Raw genomic sequence first — 22,606 nt, 5'->3', positions numbered from 1 at the left:
AGCATAATATCCGATCGAGATGCACATAAATAGAGTAAAGATCCTATCATCGACCGGTATACCTTTTGATCAACGGATTTACCTCCTTCGTCGAGGTCGAGATGCCCATTGGTTCCCATGGGTGTCTTGATGGGTTTGGCATCCTTCATTCCAAACTTGCTTAGAATATCTTGAGTGTACTTTGTTTGGCTAAGGAAGGTGCCTTCTTGGAGTTGTTTCACTTGAAATCCTAAGAAATACTTCAACTCCCCCATCATAGGCATCTCGAATTTTTGTGCCATGATCCTACTAAATTCTTCACATGTAGACTCATTAGTAGACCCAAATATAATATCATCAACATAAATTTGGCATACGAACAAATCATTTTCAAGTGTTTTGGTAAAGAGTGTAGGATCGGCCTTTCCGACTTTGAATCCATTTTAAATAAGGAAATCTCTAAGGCATTCATACCATGCTCTCGGGGCTTGCTTGAGCCCATAAAGCGCCTTAGAGAGCTTATAGACATGGTTAGGATACTCACTGTCTTCAAAGCCGGGAGGTTGCTCAACATAGACCTCTTCCTTGATTGGTCCATTGAGGAAGGCACTTTTCACGTCCATTTGATAAAGCTTAAAGCCATGGTAAGTAGCATAGGCCAATAATATGCGAATTGACTCAAGCCTAGCTACGGGTGCATAGGTTTCACCGAAATCCAAACCTTCGACTTGGGAGTATCCCTTGGCCACAAGTCGAGCTTTGTTCCTTGTCACCACACCATGCTCATCTTGCTTCTTGCGGAACACCCATTTGGTTCCTACAACATTTTGGTTAGGACGTGGAACTAAGTGCCATACCTCATTCCTAGTGAAGTTGTTGAGCTCCTCTTGCATCGCCACCACCCAATCCGAATCTTGTAGTGCTTCCTCTACCCTGTGTGGCTCAATAGAGGAAACAAAAGAGTAATGCTCACAAAGATGTGCAACACGAGATCTCGTGGTTACCCCCTTATGAATGTCGCCGAGAATGGTGTCGACGGGGTGATCTCGTTGAATTGCTTGATGGACTCTTGGGTGTGGCGGTCGTGGCTCTTCATCCTCCTTGTCTTGATCATTTGCATCTCCCCCTTGATTATTGCCGTCATCTTGAGGTGGCTCATCATTTTGATTTTCTTCTTCATCAACTTGAGCCTCGTCCTCATTTTGAGTTGGTGGAGATGCTTGCGTGGAGGAGGATGGTTGATCTTGTGCATGTGGAGGCTCTTCGGATTCCTTAGGGCACACATCCCCAATGGACATGTTCCTTAGCGCGATGCAGGGAGCCTGTTCTTCACCTATCTCATCAAGATCAACTTGCTCTACTTGAGAGTCGTTAGTCTCATCAAACACAACGTTACAAGAAACTTCAACTAGTCCTGAGGACTTGTTAAGACTCTATATACCCTTGTGTTTGAATCATATCCTAGTAAAAAGCCTTCTACAGTCTTAGGAGCAAATTTAGATTTTCTACCTCTTTTAACAAGAATAAAGCATTTGCTACCAAAGACTCTAAAATATGAAATATTGGGCTTTTTACCGGTTAGGAGTTCATAAGATGTCTTCTTAAGGATTCGGTGTAGATATAACCGGTTGATGGCATAGCAAGCGGTGTTGACCGCCTCGGCCCAAAATCGATCCGAAGTCTTGTACTCATCAAGCATGGTTCTTGCCATGTCCAATAGAGTTCTATTCTTCCTCTCCACTACACCATTTTGTTGTGGCGTGTAGGGAGAGGAGAACTCATGCTTGATGCCCTCCTCCTCAAGGAAGCCTTCAATTTGAGAGTTCTTGAACTCCGTCCCGTTGTCGCTTCTAATTTTCTTGATCCTTAAGCCGAACTCATTTTGAGCCCGTCTCAAGAATCCCTTTAAGGTCTCTTGGGTTTGAGATTTTTCCTGCAAAAAGAATACCCAAGTGAAGCGAGAATAATCATCCACTATTACAAGACAATACTTACTCCCGCCGATGCTTATGTAAGCAATCGGGCTGAATAGATCCATGTGGAGTAGCTCAAGCGGCCTGTCGGTCGTCATGATGTTCTTGTGTGGATGATGGGCACCAACTTGCTTCCCAGCTTGGCATGCGCTACAAATCCTGTCTTTCTCAAAATGAACATTTGTTAATCCTAAAATGTGCTCTCCCTTTAGAAGCTTATGAAGATTCTTCATTCCAACATGGGCTAGTCGGCAGTGCCAGAGCCAACCCATGTTAGTCTTAGCTATTAAGCAAGTGTCGAGTTCAGCTCTATCAAAATCCACCAAGTATAGCTGACCCTCTAACACTCCCTTAAAAGCTATTGAATCATCACTTCTTCTAAAGACAGTGACACCTACATCAGTGAATAGACAGTTGTAGCCCATTTGACATAATTGAGATACGGAAAGCAAATTGTAATCTAGTGAATCAACAAGAAAAACATTGGAAATGGAATGGTCAGGAGATATAGCTATTTTACCCAAACCTTTGACCAAACCTTGGTTTCCATCCCCGAATGTGATAGCTCTTTGGGGATCTTGGTTTTTCTCGTAGGAGGAGAACATCTTCTTCTCCCCTGTCATGTGGTTTGTGCACCCGCTGTCAATGATCCAACTTGAGCCCCCGGATGCATAAACCTACAAAATAAGTTTAGTTCTTGACTTTAGGTACCCAAATGGTTTTGGGTCCTTTGGCATTAGATACAAGAACTTTGGGTACCCAAACACAAGTCTTAGATCCCTTGTGCTTGCCCCCAACATATTTGGCAACTACTTTGCCGGATTTGTTAGTCAACACATATGATGCATCAAAGGTTTTAAATGAAAAGCTATGTTCATTTGATGCACTAGGAGTTTTCTTCTTAGGCAACTTAGCACGGGTTGGTTGCCTAGAGCTAGATGTCTCACCCTTATACATAAAAGCATGATTAGGGCCAGAGTGAGACTTCCTAGAGTGAATTCTCCTAATCTTGCTCTCGGGATAACCGACAGGGTACAAAATGTAACCCTCGTTATCCTGAGGCATGGGAGCCTTGCCCTTAACAAAATTAGACAATCTTTTAGGAGGGGCATTAATTTTGACATTGTCTCCCCTTTGGAAGCCAATGCCATCCTTGATGCCAGGGCGTCTCCCATTATAAAGCATACTACGAGCAAATTTAAATTTTTCATTCTCTAAGTTGTGCTCGGCAATTTTAGCATCTAATTTTGCTATATGATCATTTTGTTGTTGTAACACTCAAAATTGTCTACAAGGAATAAAGAGTGAATTCCCTATTGTATGTGCCTTATTTGCATCATGAAAAGAGCATACATAAAAAATTAAGAGTGATTAAATTTAACGAATGACACTAAAATAAAACAAAGTGCATCTCGATGGAGTTTTATATGTTTGTGCATTAAATAAAAATAATAATAATATAAAAGGGGCTAGAAATTGGATTAAACCCTAAATTGAAGATTAGGGTTTGAAAATAAGAAGAGAAATGATATGAAAATATAAATAATATAAACATATTTCTAAAGTTTGTATTTTTCATTCCATAATATGATTTAATAACAAATTTGCACAAGGTTTGAAACTAAATTCAAATTCAAATTTAAACCTAGAAGAGAAGAAGAAAGAAAACAGAAAAATAAAAAGAAAAAGGATAAAAGGGCTACATGGGCCGACTGCTTCATTTTCGGCCCAGTGCACCCACACCGCCCGCGCGGCAACTCTGAGCTTGGCGCCGACAAGCGGGCCCAGCTCGTCGGTCACTGGCGCGCGCTCAGCCCACTCCGTGCGGCTGCTTCGCGGGGCCCGCACGTCATTCTTTCGCGCTTGCACCGTCTTCGCTGCCGCCGTGGTGTGGGCCCGAGTCGTCAGGATGGTCTCCCTCCTCTGGTTGTGGAGCTTGGGTCGTAACGACCGGGAGGAAAGTTCGCCTGGACTGCGCGCCCGGGCTTGTCGCCATCGTGTGATGCTTGTACCTCTGTCGCGGTGGACCCCACTCGTCATGCTTATCTCCCTCAACAAACCGCTCGGCATCCCGGGATTTTCGAGCTCCACGGCTCAACCACCCGCGCGATTCGCGGTTGTGCTCAACGTACTCCGAAGCCGCCGCCGCCCGGATCGCGCGGAATCTAGCTGACCGTTCCAACAACCCGGCCGGAATCCCCTCGCAGCAGGGTATAAAGAGGACCGAACCTTCCCCCCCTCATCAGCCATCGAGCCAGATCTCACCATCGTTGACTCAGTAGGAGAGATGGGGGAGCATTGGAACGCCGCTTGGTAGAGCTGTTGCGACGCCGCGCCCAGGGCCTCGGATTCATCCTCCCCGGTCACTTTGGTGCTTCGCTTGGACACGCCGAACAGGTTTGGGGCCTCGGCGGGCAGAATCGACTACCGTCGCGCCAAGTAATTTCTCTCTGGAATCCTCCTCCGCCGTAGAACCAAGCCGCATCGTGGGCAGCACCGCCCGCATCAACCTCTTCGGTAAGAAACCCTCAGTTGAGTCCACCTTAACCTCTTCTTCGCGTAGCACCATCAGGAACGAAGGTTGGTGGTCGGAATCGTGTGCGGGCCGCGCGCTGGCCATGGCGCCGCCGCACTGGCGCTTAAACGCGGCTGGGCGCCACCACAACTCGGGTTGGAGAAGGGAGAATGAATGCGCGGCGTTGATCTTTTAATTAGCGGCCACGATTAGTTGGGTTGCTGGTTCATCCGGATCGGATCGGTGACCGTCGATCTGGAATGGGCGGTGAAGATGATGCACCGCATAACGATTCGGCCGGGTAGATCGGCGTCGTAGATCATTGATCGTGGGGCTGTGTGAGAATCGCGTTTCATTAAATCTGGTCCATCGGATCTAATCCATCGGCCCTGATTTGAGAATACCCCTTCGTCGTGCGCTTCTTTCAAAAGAGACCTTATGTTTTACTGGAATAAACCCGCCATCCACGAGAGCTGTGCTCTGTGTCTGCGGAGTTTTACCCCGAGCCCCCTGCTGTTCTCAGATTTTGTGGCGCAGTCCAGGAATTAAATAAAACCAGAAAATTAGATTTAGAAATTGATTTTGAGTATAAAAATAATTGTAAAACTTGGGTAATTCATAGAAAATTCATATTAAGCCCAAATTAATCTGTTCCAATTCCTATAATTGTGTAATATTATTGTCTATCATCTAGTACCGCTGTCTTGACATGGAAGTCACAATAAAATTTATATCCTATTTAATTTTTTACAAAACACATAGAATCTTCAGAAAATCATAACTCCTCCGTTTTAACTCCGATTTGATCCGTTCAAGTTGCGTTAGTCTCGTAGCTTCGCGTAGATTATTTTTATGCAGTGTATTCTTATGTTTGGTGTAATGTTAATTTTGCCTATACACTGTTTGTTTGTAATGCTACGACTAGCGTGAGGACACGTGTCACCTGAAGATCATCCTGGTACCTGGAATCTCAAGTCTCAGGCAAGTTGTGCCCTTGATCACTTCTTTTTACCTACTCATGTTCTGATTAATCATAATGATCTGCATAGGTTAATTTTGATGGGACCCAATAGGTTACCCTAGTTTGTCTATCTTTATACCTTGATTACCACTGAACTTTTTGGGTAGGACTTGCTAGTGCTTTATGTGGTTTTGGGTATGAAGATACATTATTCATGATCCCACTTTTATTATCTGTTTATTATCACTGTTCATGATAAGATCATTATGTTAATTGGAACATGGAGAACCACCCGGGAAAACAGTGCTACCACAAGGGTTTAATGGGACGCCCTTGGCCGATTAATTAGGAAAGCTAGTGGAAGACTACCTTACCCGAAAGGGGCAAGGGCAGTAGGGGAGTGGTTAGTGTAGGGAGGCCCTCGGGAGGATTTTGCTGCGATGGCGGTCCTGCAAGGGATTCCTGCATTGGAGCTTCCTATAAACTGTAGCGGGTTTTCTGAAGCTAGTGGAACTTTGTAAAGGCCTCGTAGTGTTACCCTGCCTCGCCTCCTCGGTAGAGGTGTATGGGAAGTCGCGATCCCTTGGCAGATGGGTAACATGACTTGTGGGTAAAGATGCGCAACCTCTGCAGAGTGTAAAACTGGTATACTAGCCGTGCTCACGGTCATGAGCAGCTCGGACCCTCACATGATTAATCTATGGAACTTAAATTCAATTTGTCATATGCATTGCATCGCAGGTGATGTTGTTACTTCTGTTCTACTATTTAATTGGGTTGGTATTTACTTATACTTAGTAATTGCTAATAAAATTTTGACCAACTTTAAAAGCAATGCTCAGCTCTAACCATCCTCTTTGGTAAGCCTTACACTTCACGTGTGCTCCCACCTTTGGCGAGTTCATGCACATTATTCCCCACAACTTGTTGAGCTATGAACGTATGTGAGCTCACTCTTGCTGTCTCACACCCCCCCCCCCACAGGTCAAGAACAGGTACCGCAGGATGAGGCGCATGGAGGATGCTGCGATGTGTTCGTGAGAGGTCTAGGCCGTCGTCTCCCAGTCAACTTTGGGTTGCTGGATCGTTTCCTCATATGATGTAATTATTTAATTATTTTTGTACAGAACTCCTGTTATATAGTAAAGATGTGACATTCGATCCTGTGCCACTATGCATCATATGTGTGAGACTTGGTCCCAGCACACCTGGTGTTTATGTTCGCGCCCGGGTTTTGGACCCCTAAAATCCGGGTGTGACAGAAGTGGTATCAGAGGAATGTTGACTGTAGGACGAAACCTAGATAGAACTGGACAACCAATACTTACTCACCTTTGCTACTCTGATTCTTTTCTAAACTTTTCTTAATCTTTTCTCATCTATTTCCGCTTACTCTGATTAATCTTACCTTTTCATTCTAAAAACAATTGTGGATTTCACACTTTGAAATCCTAAGCCTAAAGTGACCTTTAGGAATAGGAGACCTACTCTTAGGAGCAAATAAAAAAAACTATTTTTATAGGTATCTATACGCTTGTTTGTTCTTGTGACATTTGTCTAATTTGGATCTTTGATTGAGTGTGATGTGTTGCGGAGTAATGTCCACAATTCCATCTGCATATACATAAAGGCATAAGAAATCATAATATCACTAGATAAACTAAGAATATCCTCCATTAAAATATATCTAGCTTCATATCCTTCTTATCTTAAAAGATATTTTCTTACCTTAATAGATTTATCTTATCTTAAAAGAATCTATCTTATCTTATCTTATCCTAACCACTTTGCTTATCTCACCTCGGAGTAACAATCATGATCCAATCCAAATTAATTAGATCTTATCTAGTCAAGCTGGTCATACCAATCTAATCTAGACCCCATCTAACCTAATATGATCTAATCTAAAGTGAGTTACTTAATGGACCAGTTAATACTTGTGAAATACATTAGACCCTGCTCCTATAAACAAGTTTGAGATCCTAGATCAACTCGGCCATACCCAACAACTTGACCTACATAATAGATCTATCTTAACCTCCTGTTCCAAACCCGGATGGAGACACCAAAGAGTAAGAAGGAGGAGATCAACCTCGACATGGAAGAATAGGAGTCAAATCAGATCTCGAGATGATTCAAATTTACCACCTTGGACGGAGTCTTCCCTTACCAAGTTCTTCTTACCATCAGCTAACCTCACTCTGACCATCTCTCTTCTTACCTGTGTGTCTAAACATAGAAGATACCCATGCATTTCTAAGTACTTGCTAAATAGTATTTTAAAAAGAGAAAGAGAGAGACTTTTAATTTTTGAATCAAATAGGAACTACAATCTCAATTACAAACCAAACTTGGTATATTTTTTTTCTCTTACAAATCTCGAGGACGAGATTATTTTTTTAAGGGGGGTAGGATTTGTAACACTCAAAATTGTCTACAAGGAATAAAGAGTGAATTCCCTATTGTATGTGCCTTATTTGCATCATGAAAAGAGCATACATAAAAAATTAAGAGTGATTAAATTTAACGAATGACACTAAAATAAAACAAAGTGCATCTCGATGGAGTTTTATATGTTTGTGCATTAAATAAAAATAATAATAATATAAAAGGGGCTAGAAATTGGATTAAACCCTAAATTGAAGATTAGGGTTTGAAAATAAGAAGAGAAATGATATGAAAATATAAATAATATAAACATATTTCTAAAGTTTGTATTTTTCATTCCATAATATGATTTAATAACAAATTTGCACAAGGTTTGAAACTAAATTCAAATTCAAATTTAAACCTAGAAGAGAAGAAGAAAGAAAACAGAAAAATAAAAAGAAAAAGGATAAAAGGGCTACATGGGCCGACTGCTTCATTTTCGGCCCAGTGCACCCACACCGCCCGCGCGGCAACTCTGAGCTTGGCGCCGACAAGCGGGCCCAGCTCGTCGGTCACTGGCGCGCGCTCAGCCCACTCCGTGCGGCTGCTTCGCGGGGCCCGCACGTCATTCTTTCGCGCTTGCACCGTCTTCGCTGCCGCCGTGGTGTGGGCCCGAGTCGTCAGGATGGTTCCCTCCTCTGGTTGTGGAGCTTGGGTCGTAACGACCGGGAGGAAAGTTCGCCTGGACTGCGCGCCCGGGCTTGTCACCATCGTGTGATGCCTGTACCTCTGTCGCGGTGGACCCCACTTGTCATGCTTATCTCCCTCAACAAACCGCTCGGCATCCCAGGATTTTCGAGCTCCACGGCTCAACCACCCGCGCGATTCGCGGTTGTGCTCAACGTACTCCGAAGCCGCCGCCGCCCGGATCGCGCGGAATCTAGCTGACCGTTCCAACAACCCGGCCGGAATCCCCTCGCAGCAGGGTATAAAGAGGACCGAACCTTCCCCCCCTCATCAGCCATCGAGCCAGATCTCACCATCGTTGACTCAGTAGGAGAGATGGGGGAGCATTGGAACGCCGCTTGGTAGAGCTGTTGCGACGCCGCGCCCAGGGCCTCGGATTCATCCTCCCCGGTCACTTTGGTGCTTCGCTTGGACACGCCGAACAGGTTTGGGGCCTCGGCGGGCAGAATCGACTACCGTCGCGCCAAGTAATTTCTCTCTGGAATCCTCCTCCACCGTAGAACCAAGCCGCATCGTGGGCAGCACCGCCCGCATCAACCTCTTCGGTAAGAAACCCTCAGTTGAGTCCACCTTAACCTCTTCTTCGCGTAGCACCATCAGGAACGAAGGTTGGTGGTCGGAATCGTGTGCGGGCCGCGCGCTGGCCATGGCGCCGCCGCACTGGCGCTTAAACGCGGCTGGGCGCCACCACAACTCGGGTTGGAGAAGGGAGAATGAATGCGCGGCGTTGATCTTTTAATTAGCGGCCACGATTAGTTGGGTTGCTGGTTCATCCGGATCGGATCGGTGACCGTCGATCTGGAATGGGCGGTGAAGATGATGCACCGCATAACGATTCGGCCGGGTAGATCGGCGCCGTAGATCATTGATCGTGGGGCTGTGTGAGAATCGCGTTTCATTAAATCTGGTCCATCGGATCTAATCCATCGGCCCTGATTTGAGAATACCCCTTCGTCGTGCGCTTCTTTCAAAAGAGACCTTATGTTTTACTGGAATAAACCCGCCATCCACGAGAGCTGTGCTCTGTGTCTGCGGAGTTTTACCCCGAGCCCCCTGCTGTTCTCAGATTTTGTGGCGCAGTCCAGGAATTAAATAAAACCAGAAAATTAGATTTAGAAATTGATTTTGAGTATAAAAATAATTGTAAAACTTGGGTAATTCATAGAAAATTCATATTAAGCCCAAATTAATCTGTTCCAATTCCTATAATTGTGTAATATTATTGTCTATCATCTAGTACCGCTGTCTTGACATGGAAGTCACAATAAAATTTATATCCTATTTAATTTTGTACAAAACACATAGAATCTTCAGAAAATCATAACTCCTCCGTTTTAACTCCGATTTGATCCGTTCAAGTTGCGTTAGTCTCGTAGCTTCGCGTAGATTATTTTTATGCAGTGTATTCTTATGTTTGGTGTAATGTTAATTTTGCCTATACATTGTTTGTTTGTAATGCTACGACTAGCGTGAGGACACGTGTCACCTGAAGATCATCCTGGTACCTGGAATCTCAAGTCTCAGGCAAGTTGTGCCCTTGATCACTTCTTTTTACCTACTCATGTTCTGATTAATCATAATGATCTGCATAGGTTAATTTTGATGGGACCCAATAGGTTACCCTAGTTTGTCTATCTTTATACCTTGATTACCACTGAACTTTTTGGGTAGGACTTGCTAGTGCTTTATGTGGTTTTGGGTATGAAGATACATTATTCATGATCCCACTTTTATTATCTGTTTATTATCACTGTTCATGATAAGATCATTATGTTAATTGGAACATGGAGAACCACCCGGGAAAACAGTGCTACCACAAGGGTTTAATGGGACGCCCTTGGCCGATTAATTAGGAAAGCTAGTGGAAGACTACCTTACCCGAAAGGGGCAAGGGCAGTAGGGGAGTGGTCAGTGTAGGGAGGCCCTCGGGAGGATTTTGCTGCGATGGCGGTCCTGCAAGGGATTCCTGCATTGGAGCTTCCTATAAACTGTAGCGGGTTTTCTGAAGCTAGTGGAACTTTGTAAAGGCCTCGTAGTGTTACCCTGCCTCGCCTCCTCGGTAGAGGTGTATGGGAAGTCGCGATCCCTTGGCAGATGGGTAACATGACTTGTGGGTAAAGATGCGCAACCTCTGCAGAGTGTAAAACTGGTATACTAGCCGTGCTCACGGTCATGAGCAGCTCGGACCCTCACATGATTAATCTATGGAACTTAAATTCAATTTGTCATATGCATTGCATCGCAGGTGATGTTGTTACTTCTGTTCTACTATTTAATTGGGTTGGTATTTACTTATACTTAGTAATTGCTAATAAAATTTTGACCAACTTTAAAAGCAATGCTCAGCTCTAACCATCCTCTTTGGTAAGCCTTACACTTCACGTGTGCTCCCACCTTTGGCGAGTTCATGCACATTATTTCCCACAACTTGTTGAGCTATGAACGTATGTGAGCTCACTCTTGCTGTCTCACACCCCCCCACAGGTCAAGAACAGGTACCGCAGGATGAGGCGCATGGAGGATGCTGCGATGTGTTCGTGAGAGGTCTAGGCCGTCGTCTCCCAGTCAACTTTGGGTTGCTGGATCGTTTCCTCATATGATGTAATTATTTAATTATTTTTGTACAGAACTCCTGTTATATAGTAAAGATGTGACATTCGATCCTGTGCCACTATGCATCATATGTGTGAGACTTGGTCCCAGCACACCTGGTGTTTATGTTCGCGCCCGGGTTTTGGACCCCTAAAATCCGGGTGTGACAGTTGTTTAATTAAAGACATGTGATCATGAATAGCATTAATATCAACATCTCTACATCTGGTACAAATAGATACATGCTCAACGACAGATGTAGAGGGTTTGCAAGATTTTAATTCTATAACCTTAGCATGCAATATGTCATTTTCACTTCTAAGGTTGAAATAGTAACATCAAAATCTTTAGCCTTAGCAAGCAATTTCTCATTTTCAATCCTAAGGCTAGCAATGGAAAAATTCAACTCATCAATCCTAGCAATTAAATCAACTTTATCATCTCTAGGATTGGAAGTTGAAACATTACAAACATGAGAGTCAACCTTAGCAATTAATTTGACATTTTCATTTCTAAGGTTGCCTATAGTGTCATGACATGTGCTTAGCTCACTAGATAATTTCTCACATTTTTCTACCTCTAGAGCATAAGCATTCTTAACCTTAACATGTTTTTTATTTTCCTTGATTAGGAAGTCCTCTTGGGAGTCCAAAAGATCATCCTTTTCATGGATGGCACTAATTAGCTCATTTAGTTTTTCCTTTTGTTCCATGTTAAGGTTGGCAAAAAGGGTACGCAAATTATCTTCCTCGTCACTAACATTATCATCACTAGAAGATTCATATTTAGTGGAGGATTTTGATTTAACCTTCTTCCTTTTGCCGTCCTTTGCCATGAGGCACTTGTGGCCGACATTGGGGAAGAGAAGGCCTTTGGTGACGGCGATGTTGGCGGCATCCTCGTCGTCGGAGGAGTCGCTAGAGCTTTCGTCGGAGTCCCACTCCCGATAAACATGGGCATCACCGCCCTTCTTCTTGTAGTACCTCTTCTTTTCTCTCCTCTTGCCCTTCTTGTCGTCGCCCCTGTCACTGTCACTTGCTATTGGACATTTTGCAATAAAATGGCCGGGCTTACCACATTTGTAGCACACTTTCTTGGAGCGGGGTTTGTAGTCCTTCCCCCTCCTTTGTTTGAGGATTTGATGGAAGCTCTTGATGATGAGCGCCATCTCCTCATTGTCGAGCTTGGAAGCGTCGATGGGTTGTCTACTTGATGTAGACTCCTCTTTCTTCTCCTCCGTCGCCTTGAATGTGACCGGTTGTGCTTCGGGTGTGGAGGAGGTGCCTTGCTCGATGATTTTCTTTGAGCCCTTAATCATTAGCTCAAAGCTCACAAATTTTCCTATAACTTCCTCGGGAGACATTAGCTTATATCTAGGATCACCTCAAATTAATTGAACTTGTGTAGGGTTAAGAAATACGAGGGATCTAAGAATAACCTTGACCATCTCATGGTCATCCCATTTTTCGCTCCCGAGGTTGCGCACTTGGTTCACCAAGGTCTTCAAGCGGTTGTACATAGCTTGTGGATCCTCCCCTTGGTGAAGCATGAAGCGACCGAGTTCCCCCTCGATCGTTTCCCGCTTGGTGATCTTTGTCACCTCGTCTCCTTCGTGCGCGGTCTTGAGTACGTCCCAAATTTCCTTCGCACTTTTTAACCCTTGCACCTTATTATACTCCTCTCGACTTAGAGAGGCAAGGAGTATAGTAGTGGCTTGGGAGTTAAAGTGGTGAATTTGGGCCGCCTCGTCCGAGTCGTAGTCTTCATCCTCTACGGATGGTACCTGTACACCAAACTCAACAACATTCCATATGCTTGTGTGGAGTGAGGTTAAATGATGCCTCATTTTGTCACTCCACATATTATAATCTTCACCGTAAAAAACCGGTGGTTTGCCTAATGGAACGAAGAGTAAAGGAGTACGCTTTGAAACATGGGGATAACGTAGAGGAATCTTACTATACTTCTTGCGCTCTTGGCGCTTAGAAGTAACGGACAGTGCATCGGAGTCGGAGGTCGATGGTGATGAAGAGTCGGTCTCGTAGTAGACCACTTTCCTCATCCTCTTATGTTTGTCGCCTCTCCGATCCGACTTGTGGGAAGAGGATTTCTTCTCCTTCCCCTTCCCTTTGTTGGAGGAGCTTTTCTTCTCCTTCCTCTTGTTGTGGGACTCTTCCGATGAAGTTGACCCGTGGCTTGTAGCGGGCTTGTCGCCGGTCTCCATCTCCCTCTTGGCGAGTTCTCCCGACATCACTTCGAGCGGTTAGGCTCTAATGAAGCACCGGGCTCCGATACCAATTGATAGTCGCCTAGAGGGGGGTGAATAGGGCGAAACTGAAATTCTCAAAAATAATCACAACTACAAGCCGGGTTAGCGTTAGAGATATAATCAAGTCCGCGAGAGAGGGTGCAAAACAAATCGCAAGCGAATAAAGAGTGTGACACACAGATTTGTTTTACCGAGGTTCGGTTCTCGCAAACCTACTCCCCGTTGAGGTGGTCACAAAGACCGGATCTCTTTCAACCCTTTCCCTCTCTCAAACGGTCCCTCGGACCGAGTGAGCTTTCTCTTCTCAATCACTTGGAACACAGAGTTCCTACAAGGACCACCACAAGATTGGTGTCTCTTGCCTCAATTACAAGTGAGTTTGATTGCAAGAAAGAATCAAGAAAGAAGAAAGCAATCCAAGCGCAAGAGCTCGAAAGAACACAAGCAAATCTCTCTCACTAGTCACTAAAGCTTTGTGTGGAATTTGGGAGAGGATTTGATCTCTTGAGTGTGTCTAGAATTGAATGCCTAGCTCTTGTAAGTGGTTGGAAGTGTGAAAACTTGGATGCAATGAATGGTGGGTGGTTGGGGGTATTTATAGCCCCAACCACCAAACTAGCCGTTTGGTGGGGCTGACTGTCGTATGGTGCACCGGACAGTCCGGTGCACACCGGACATGTCCGGTGCGCCAGCCACATCACCAAAGCCGTTGGGATTCGACCGTTGGAGCACTGTCTTCTGGGCCCGCCTGGATGTCCGGTGGCGCACCGGACATGTACTGTAGAGTGTCTGGTGCGCCAGCATGGGCGTGCCTGACTTCTGCGCGCGCTGGCGTGCATTTAATGCGCTGCAGGTAGCCGTTGGCGCCGAAATATCCGTTGCTCCGTTGTCACACCGGACAGTCCGGTGCACACCGGACATGTCCGGTGAATTATAGCGGAGCAGCCGTTGCAAATTCCCGAAGCTGGCGAGTTCCTGAGGCGTCGTTCCTTGGAGCACCGGACACTGTCCGGTGTACACCGGACAGTCCGGTGAATTATAGCGGAGCGCCTCTGGATTTTCCCGAAGGTGACGAGTTGAAGTTGGGGTCTTCTGGTGCACCGGACACTGTCCGGTGGTGCACCGGACAGTCCGGTGCGCTAGACCAGAGGTGCCTTCGGTTGTCCCTTTGCTCTATTTGTTGAACCCAATCTTTGGTCTTTTTATTGGCTAAGTGTGAACCTTTGACACCTGTATAACGTATACACTAGAGCAAACTAGTTAGTCCAATTATTTGTGTTGGGCAATTCAACCACCAAAATCAATTAGGAACTAGGTGTAAGCCTAATTCCCTTTCAGTTGTAGGTACCAAATGGGTATTCCGCAACAAGCAAGATTAGCATGGTGTGGTGATAAGGAACAAAGCCCGACTTGTGGCCAAGGGTTATTCACAAGTCGAAGGTTTGGATTTCGATGAAACTTATGCACCTGTAGCTAGGCTTGAGTCAATTCGAATATTACTTGCCTATGCTACTTACCATGGCTTTATGCTTTACCAAATAGACGTGAAAAGTGCCTTCCTCAATGGACCAATCAAGGAAGAGATCTACGTTGAACAACCTCCCGGCTTTGAAGATAGTGAGTACCCTAACCATGTTTATAAACTCTCAAAGGCGCTTTATGGGCTCAAGCAAGCCCTAAGAGCATGGTATGAATGCCTGCGAGATTTCCTTATCACTAATGGCTTCAAAGTCGGAAAAGCCGATCTTACTCTCTTTACTAAAACTGTTGCAAATGATTTGTTTGTATGCCAAATTTATGTTGATGATATCATATTTGGGTCTACTAACAAATCTACCTGTGAAGAATTTAGTAGGATCATGGTTCAAAAATTCGAGATATCAATGATGGGGGAGTTGAGATATTTCTTAGGATTTCAAATCAAGCAACTCCAAGATGGCACCTTCATCAGCCAAACGAAGTATATTCAAGACATTCTTAAGAAGTTTGGAATGAAGGATGCCAAGCCCATCAAGACACCCATGGGAACCAATGGGCATCTCGACCTCGACACGAGAGGTAAATCCGTAGATCAAAAGGTATACTGGTCGATGATAGGATCTTTACTCTATTTATGTGCATCTCGACCAGATATTATGCTTTCCGTATGCATGTGTGCAAGGTTCCAAGCCGATCCTAAGGAAGTTCACCTTAGGCCCGTGAAGAGAATTATGAGATACTTAGTTTACACTCCTAAGTTTGGGCTTTGGTACCCTAGGGGATCCACCTTTGATTTAATAGGATATTCCGATGCCGATTGGGCAGGGTGTAAAATTGATAGGAAGAGCACATCAGAGACTTGTCAATTTCTGGGGAGATCCCTGGTGTCTTGGGCTTCAAAGAAATAAAATTCAGTAGCCCTATCAACCGCCGAAGCCGAGTATATTACCGCAGGCCATTGTTGTGTGCAATTGCTTTGGATGAGGCAAACCCTCAGGGACTATGGCTACAAATTGAGCGAAGTCCCTCTTCTATGCGACAATGAGAGTGCTATCCGCATGATGGAGAATCCTGTTGAACACAGCCGCACTAAGCACATAGACATTCAGTATCACTTTTTGAGGGATCACAAATAAAGGGGGATATCGAGATAGCTTACATTAACACCAAAGATCAATTAGCCGATATCTTTACCAAGCATTTAGATGAGAAAACCTTTAGCAAACTTAGGAATGAGCTAAATATTCTTGATTATCGGAATTTTGATTGAAACATTGCACACATAGATCATTTATATACCTTTGACCTTATCTCTTTCATTTTCTACGACTAATGTGTTTCCAAGTGTATTTATGCTAAGTCATAGATTAAAAGGGAAATGGAGTACTCGACGAAGACAAGGCTTCCACTCCACTCTACCGGTATCATTTACACTTCGTCGTTACTCCACATCAGTCTCACATTGGTATAATCTTTTCACTCATATTCACTTGCACCAGTGGGAGAATGTTAAAGGGCTCTCAAATTCTCCATTTTTGGCGATTAATGCCAAAGGGGGAGAAAGTATTAGCCCAAAGCAAAAGGACCGCACCACCACCAAATTTTAAAAGAAATTTTCAAATCAGTATCTTAATGTGTTTTCAAAAGGGGGAGAAAGTTATTAGTGTTTTCAAAAATTTGAAAACCCCTCTTGAACACTAAGGGGAGAATTTAATTCAGGGGGAGTTTTGTTTACTCAAAGGAAAAACATTTGAAACAGGGGGAGAAAATTTCAAATATTGAAAATGTTTCTCGCAATCTTATTCATATACCTTTGGCTATTTGCAAAAAGGACTTTGAAAAGATTTTCCAAAAGAATTTGCAAAAACAAAACAAGTGGTGCAAATGTGGTCCAAAATGATAAATAAAAGAAAGTAATCCATGCATATCTAGTGAAGTTATAAAATTGGTTTAATTCCAAAGTAATCTATGCACTTACCTTATGCAAACTAGCTCAATTCTACACTTATATACTTGCTTTGGTTTGTGTTGGCATCAATCACCAAAAAGGGGGGAGATTGAAAGGGAAATAGGGTCAAACCTTTTCCTATAAATATTTTTGGTGGTTGAATGCCCAGCACAAATATTGAACTAACTAGTTTGCTCTAGATTATATATTTTACAGGTGCATAAAGGTTCAACACAAACCAATAAAAATATCAAGTTTGGGTTCAAAAGAAAGGAGTAAAAGAAAACGAAGAGAACCCTGGTCTGGCGCACCGGACAGTGTCTGGTGCACCAGGGGCCATACACTTCGAACTCGTCACCTTCGGGTTTCTCAGGGCGCACTCCGCTATAATTCACCGGACTGTCCGGTGTGACACCGGACTGTCCGGTGCACCAGCGGAGCAACGACTACCTAGCGCAACAGTCGTCTGCAAAAGCGTGAACAGTGCATGAACAGTGCGCACAGAAGTCAGAGCAGGCGTCGGAGGCGCACCGGCCTGTGAACAAGTGGCGAAGCTAGAGCGTAACAGAGGGGGGTGCGACTATAAAAGAGTAACAAAAGAAAATGGCAATATAAATACTATTAGCATGGTCAAAACTATCAAAATAGGCAAAATACATTATATGTTAATTGTTACCTTTAATTATCATCAAATCTGCGTTCTTGCATTTTCATGAAGCGACGAATCACAGACTCATTCGTGACTTTCATCATTTCTTCTTTCTCCACATAGCAAATAAGACAATCGCTCATAAATTGATCACCAATGCGGTTGCGCAAATTTGTTTTCACAATCTTCATGCCAGAGAAAATCCTCTCAACTGTAGCAGTAGCAACTGGCAGTACTAGTACAAGCTTCAGAAGTCGATAAACTAGTGGGTAACGATCATGTTTTCTAGTCTCCACCATTTTCTGAGAAAGCTCAGCAATAGTTTGTATGTTGGAGAATCTATCATCATTTCTCACATCAAATATGTAGAGGCCAAGTTCATTGCTAAGGTCCCTCAGATTCCCAGAATCAAAATCATGTGGATAAAGCTTTGCTAGGCTCAACAACTTGTCCACATTAAAATCACAAAACGAGTCTCTTGGACTAAAAGAGGCCGAGCATACAAGCAATTGAGAGCTTGTCTCGTTGAAGCGGCTGTCAAGCTCTTGGAGTACCCAATCAATAATATCATTGAAACAATCTACTTGATAGTAATGCTTGTTTGTGATTCCAGATTTGTGCCTCCTCTTCTTTGGATCAATATATTCATCTTCCATTTCCAATTTGGCAATATCATTCTTCTCACAAAATTCATACACATCATCTATTAGTTTTTCCCACTTTTCTCTTCTAAGATCATCTAATTGGCATCTAGTGGCTCTCACACAGTTAATAGCATTCACTATGTCTTGATCCTTGCGCTGCAGTGCTAAGCACAAGGTATTTGTGATTCCTAATATAGTCAACATGAGATGCAAATAGAAGATGGAGTCAAAAGACTGGAAATACTCCCGAAGATTTGATGCTTGATCTCTAATTTTCCAGTCCTTATCCTTTTCCACAATTTCTAGCACCTTCATTATTGTAGAAAACATGTCAACTATACTCTTCAGAGATTTATAATGAGAACTCCAACGAGTATCTCCAGGTCTTTGAACACTTTGCTCTTGATTTAACCCTGTACCAGTTTGAAGTTGCCCACACCCAAGTGCCTTACTCATTTCTTTAAGGTTAATATCTCTAATCATTTCCCTTCTCTTAGATGATCCACCAACAACATTTAATAATATGGAAACCTTGGTAAAAAAATCACTAACCCCTTTATGCTTTCTCACAATAGCCACAAGGACTAACTGGAGTTGGTGAGCAAAACAATGCACATAATAAGCTGAACTATTTTCTCTCATGATCAATGATTGCAAGCCATTGAACTCACCTCTCATATTGCTAGCACCATCATATCCTTGGCCTCTAACTTGCTTCAAACTTAAGTTAAGCTCAGCAAATAGTGCATCAATGGAAGTCTTAAGATGGGCTGAAGTTGTTTCACTTACATGAACAAGTCCAACAAATCTTTCTTTCACAATTCCACATTTATCTACATATCTCAAGACCACATCCATTTGTTCTTTCCAAGAAACATCTCTTGACTCATCAACTAGCAAGCAAAAAACATCATTCCGAATTTCTTCTAGAATAGCCTGTAACACCTCCTTTGCAAAACAATGCACAATGTCCCTTTGTATTTCAGGAGAAACCAAAAGACTATTTTCTGATTTTCCTTTACCTGTTGCCTTCCTTAAGACTGGATTTTGCTCCGCTGCAAAATCACGAAATTCCCTGAAATTCCCTCTATTTAGGGAATCCTTTGACTCATCATGGCCTCGGAAAGGCAAGCCTTGCTTTGCTAACATTCTAGCGACATCAATAGACCCATTCAGTCGAATCATATAGTCCCTCTTAGCACTTTCACTTACACCACGGAAAGCCACATTAATGTGTTGTCTTGTTTGCAACAAATCATCACACTTCTTCATTGCTAGATAGTGCGAGCGACCAACATCACCCACATGTTCTCTCAGCCTTTGTTTTCTGTGAAAACCATTCCAACCATTTTTCACAAAAGCTTCATATCCACCATCTTTCTTTCCTCTGAATAGGAAACAGGAAAAACAATACGCTCTATCTTTAGATTCACTGTATTCAAGCCAACTTCCAAACTCATCAAACCAATCTGGAATAAACCTTCTTGGCCCTCCTCCAATATTTGTTACAGGAAAACTACATGTGCGAGGTTGACAAGGCCCTTTTTCCAAGTACTTTCTTCTCACCATTTCTCTGAGATTAGGATGGTAGTCATCTATTTGTTTCCGCAAACCTGGATCATATTTAATCTCCTCTTCCCAGTTGATATCATCCAAACACAGATTGCTAGCAATGTTGGCACTATCTGGCTCTGGCGCTTTTCTTTTGAAAAATCTTTCCATCGATTAATCTGTATATACACTGTCTAGTAAATAACTTTAGAAAGAAAGAGGCAAATATCTACAAGAAATAAATAGAGATTAAATAACTTGAGAAAGAAAGAGGCAAATATCTACAAGAAATAAATAGATAGCAGCTTTATGTACCTCTGCAACTTCAAGCAGCGCTCGTACAAGATGCAGGCATGCAGCTAGCTGCCGCCGGCCGGATTGCAGAGGTGCTCCACAGCTCCGCTGGCTGAGGCACAGGAGTCGCCGACTCGCCGATCGCCGGATCACAGAAAGCAGAGGCACAGTGCACAGGCACGGATGGGAAGAGACACCGTCGGCCGCCGCCGCGACGGATGCGAGCCTCGAGGGAAAACACGTATACGCGCTGCACTTTTCATCTTCCTGGCTTCCTGTGATGGGCTCAAGTTAACTGGGCTTGCTGCTTGAGCTGGGCTGTGGGGGGTGCAGCATATTGGCCCAAGGGGGTGCATACGGGGTCAAAATCTGATTTTAATAACTTGTTTTTGGATTTTGGGGGGGTGCATCCGCATCCACATGCCAATACGTGGCTTCGCCACTGCTGTGAACAGTACCTGTCCGGTGCAGCACCGGACTGTCCGGTGCGATATGAAGTCAGCGCTCCAACGGTCAGAATCTTCAGAACCCTAACGGTTAGGTGACGTGGCTGGCGTACCGGACTGTCCGGTGCGCCCTTCGACAGACAGCCTCCCCAATGTCTATATGGTGGTTGAGGGCTATAAATACCCCCAACCACCACCACTCCAAGCATCCAAGCTTACACAACAGTGCATTCAATACAAGAGCAAAGTGCAACACTCCAAGATACAAATCAAAGCCTCCGATCCAATCAAAGTCCTTAAATTCAATTCTAGTGCTCTAGGACTTGTGAGAGGATCACTTATGTTTCTTTGTTGCTCTTGTTGCTTGGTTGGCTTTCTTCTTCCTCATTCTTGTTTTCTAAGTGACTTGTAATCAAAGCAAGAGACACTAAGTTTGTAGTGGTCCTTGCGGGGTCTAAGTGACCCGTTTGATTAAGGAGAAAGCTCACTCGGTCTAGGTGACCGTTTGAGAGAGAGAAAGGGTTGAAAGAAACCCAGTCTTTGTGACCACCTCAACGGGGACTAGGTTCTCAAGAACCGAACCTCGGTAAAACAATTCACCATGTCATCCACTTTATTTCTTGGTTGATTTGTTTTCGCCCTCTCTCTCGGACTCGATTTTAATTCTAACGTTAACACCGGCTTGTAGTGTGTGTTTAAGTTTGTAAATTTCAGATTCCGCCTATTCACCCCCCCTCTAGGCGACTTTCACTTTCATTTACTACGACTAATGTGTTTCCAAGTGTGTTTATATGCTAAGTCGTAGATTGAAAGGGAAATGGAGTACTCGACGAAGACAAGGCTTCCACTCAACTCTACCGGTATCATTTACCCTTCATCATTACTCCACATCACTCTCAAATTGGTATAATCTTTTCACTCATATTTACTTGTACCAATGGGGGAGAAAGTAAAGGGCTCTCAAAGTCTCTGTTTTTGGCGATTAATGCCAAAGGGGGAGAAAGGATCTAGCCCAAAGCAAAAGGACCGCACCACCACCAAATTTTATAAGAAAGTTTCAAATTAGTATCTTAATGTGTTTTCAAAAGGGGGAGGAAGTTATTAGTGTTTTCAAAAATTTGAAAAACCCTCTTTAACACTAAGGGGAGAATTTCATTCAGGGGGAGTTTTGTTGTAGTCAAAGGAAAAGCATTTGAAACAGGGGAGAAATTTCAAAATCTTGAAAATGCTTCTTGCAATCTTATTCATATATCTTTGACCATTTGCAAAAAGACTTCGAAAAGAATTTCCAAAAGAATTTGGAAAAACAAAACAAGTGGTGCAAAAGTGGTCCAAAATGTTAAATAAAAGAAAGCAACCATGCATATCTAGTAAAACTACAAATTGGTTTAATTCTAAGTAACCTATGCACTTACATTATGCAAACTAGTTCAATTCTGCACTTATATATTTGCTTTGGTTTGTGTTGGCATCAATCACCAAAAAGAGGGAGATTGAAAGGGAAATAGGGTCAAACCTTTTCCTATAAATAATTTTGATGGTTGAATGCCCAACACAAATATTGGACTAACTAGTTTGCTCTAGATTATATATTCTACAGGTGCATAAATGTTCAACACAGATCAATAAAAGATCAAAGTTGGGGTTCAAAAGAAAGGAGCAAAAGAAACCGAAGAGAACCCTAGTCTGGCGCACCGGACTGTCCGGTGTGCCACCGGACAGTGTCCGGTGCACCAGGGGTTGTACACTTCAAACTCGCCTCCTTCGGGTTTCTCAGGACACACTCCGCTATAATTCACCGGACTGTCCGGTGTGCCACCGGACTGTCCGATGCACCAGCGGAGTAACGGCTATCCAGTGCAATGGTCGTCTGCAAAAGCGTGAACAGTGCGCGCAGAAGTCAGAGTGGGTATCAGAGGAGCACCGGACAGTAAATAGCACATGTCCGGTGCAGCACCGGACTATCCTGTGCTACATGAAGTCAGCGCTCCAACGGTCAGAATCTTCAGAACCCTAACGATTGGATGACGTGGCTGGCGCACTGGATAGTGTCCGGTGGCGCACCGGACTGTCCGGTGCGCCTATCGACAGACAGCCTTCCTAACGGCTATGTGATGGTTGAGGGCTATAAATACCCCCAACCACCACCACTCCAAGTATCCAAGTTTTACAGACATCTCATTCAACGC

The 22,606-nt window shown here is 43.8% G+C and overlaps 1 protein-coding gene across 1 annotated transcript; it reads right to left on the bottom strand.

Annotated features, from left to right (window-relative positions):
* Positions 1-17,468: 17,468 nt before the first annotated feature.
* LOC118472071 (zinc finger MYM-type protein 1-like) lies at positions 17,469-20,221 on the bottom strand. The gene is made up of 2 exons (XM_035959197.1): positions 19,993-20,221; positions 17,469-19,856 (listed from the first exon to the last, which is right to left on the bottom strand). Exon 2 carries the CDS (start codon positions 19,846-19,848, stop codon positions 17,512-17,514), a length of 2,337 nt encoding a protein of 778 aa, XP_035815090.1. The 5' UTR covers positions 19,849-19,856; positions 19,993-20,221; the 3' UTR covers positions 17,469-17,511.
* Between the last annotated feature and the right edge of the window lie 2,385 nt (positions 20,222-22,606).

The sequence above is a fragment of the Zea mays genome, chromosome 5 (genome assembly GCF_902167145.1).
Source record: "Zea mays cultivar B73 chromosome 5, Zm-B73-REFERENCE-NAM-5.0, whole genome shotgun sequence".
Taxonomy (NCBI): domain Eukaryota; kingdom Viridiplantae; phylum Streptophyta; class Magnoliopsida; order Poales; family Poaceae; genus Zea; species Zea mays.
This window is presented reverse-complemented; position numbering and strand designations above follow the sequence as displayed.

What these genes read in the sequence shown, in the direction of transcription:
- LOC118472071 (XM_035959197.1), bottom strand. Translation starts at nt 19,848, where the DNA reads ATGGAAAGATTTTTCAAAAGAAAAGCGCCAGAGCCAGATAGTGCCAAC.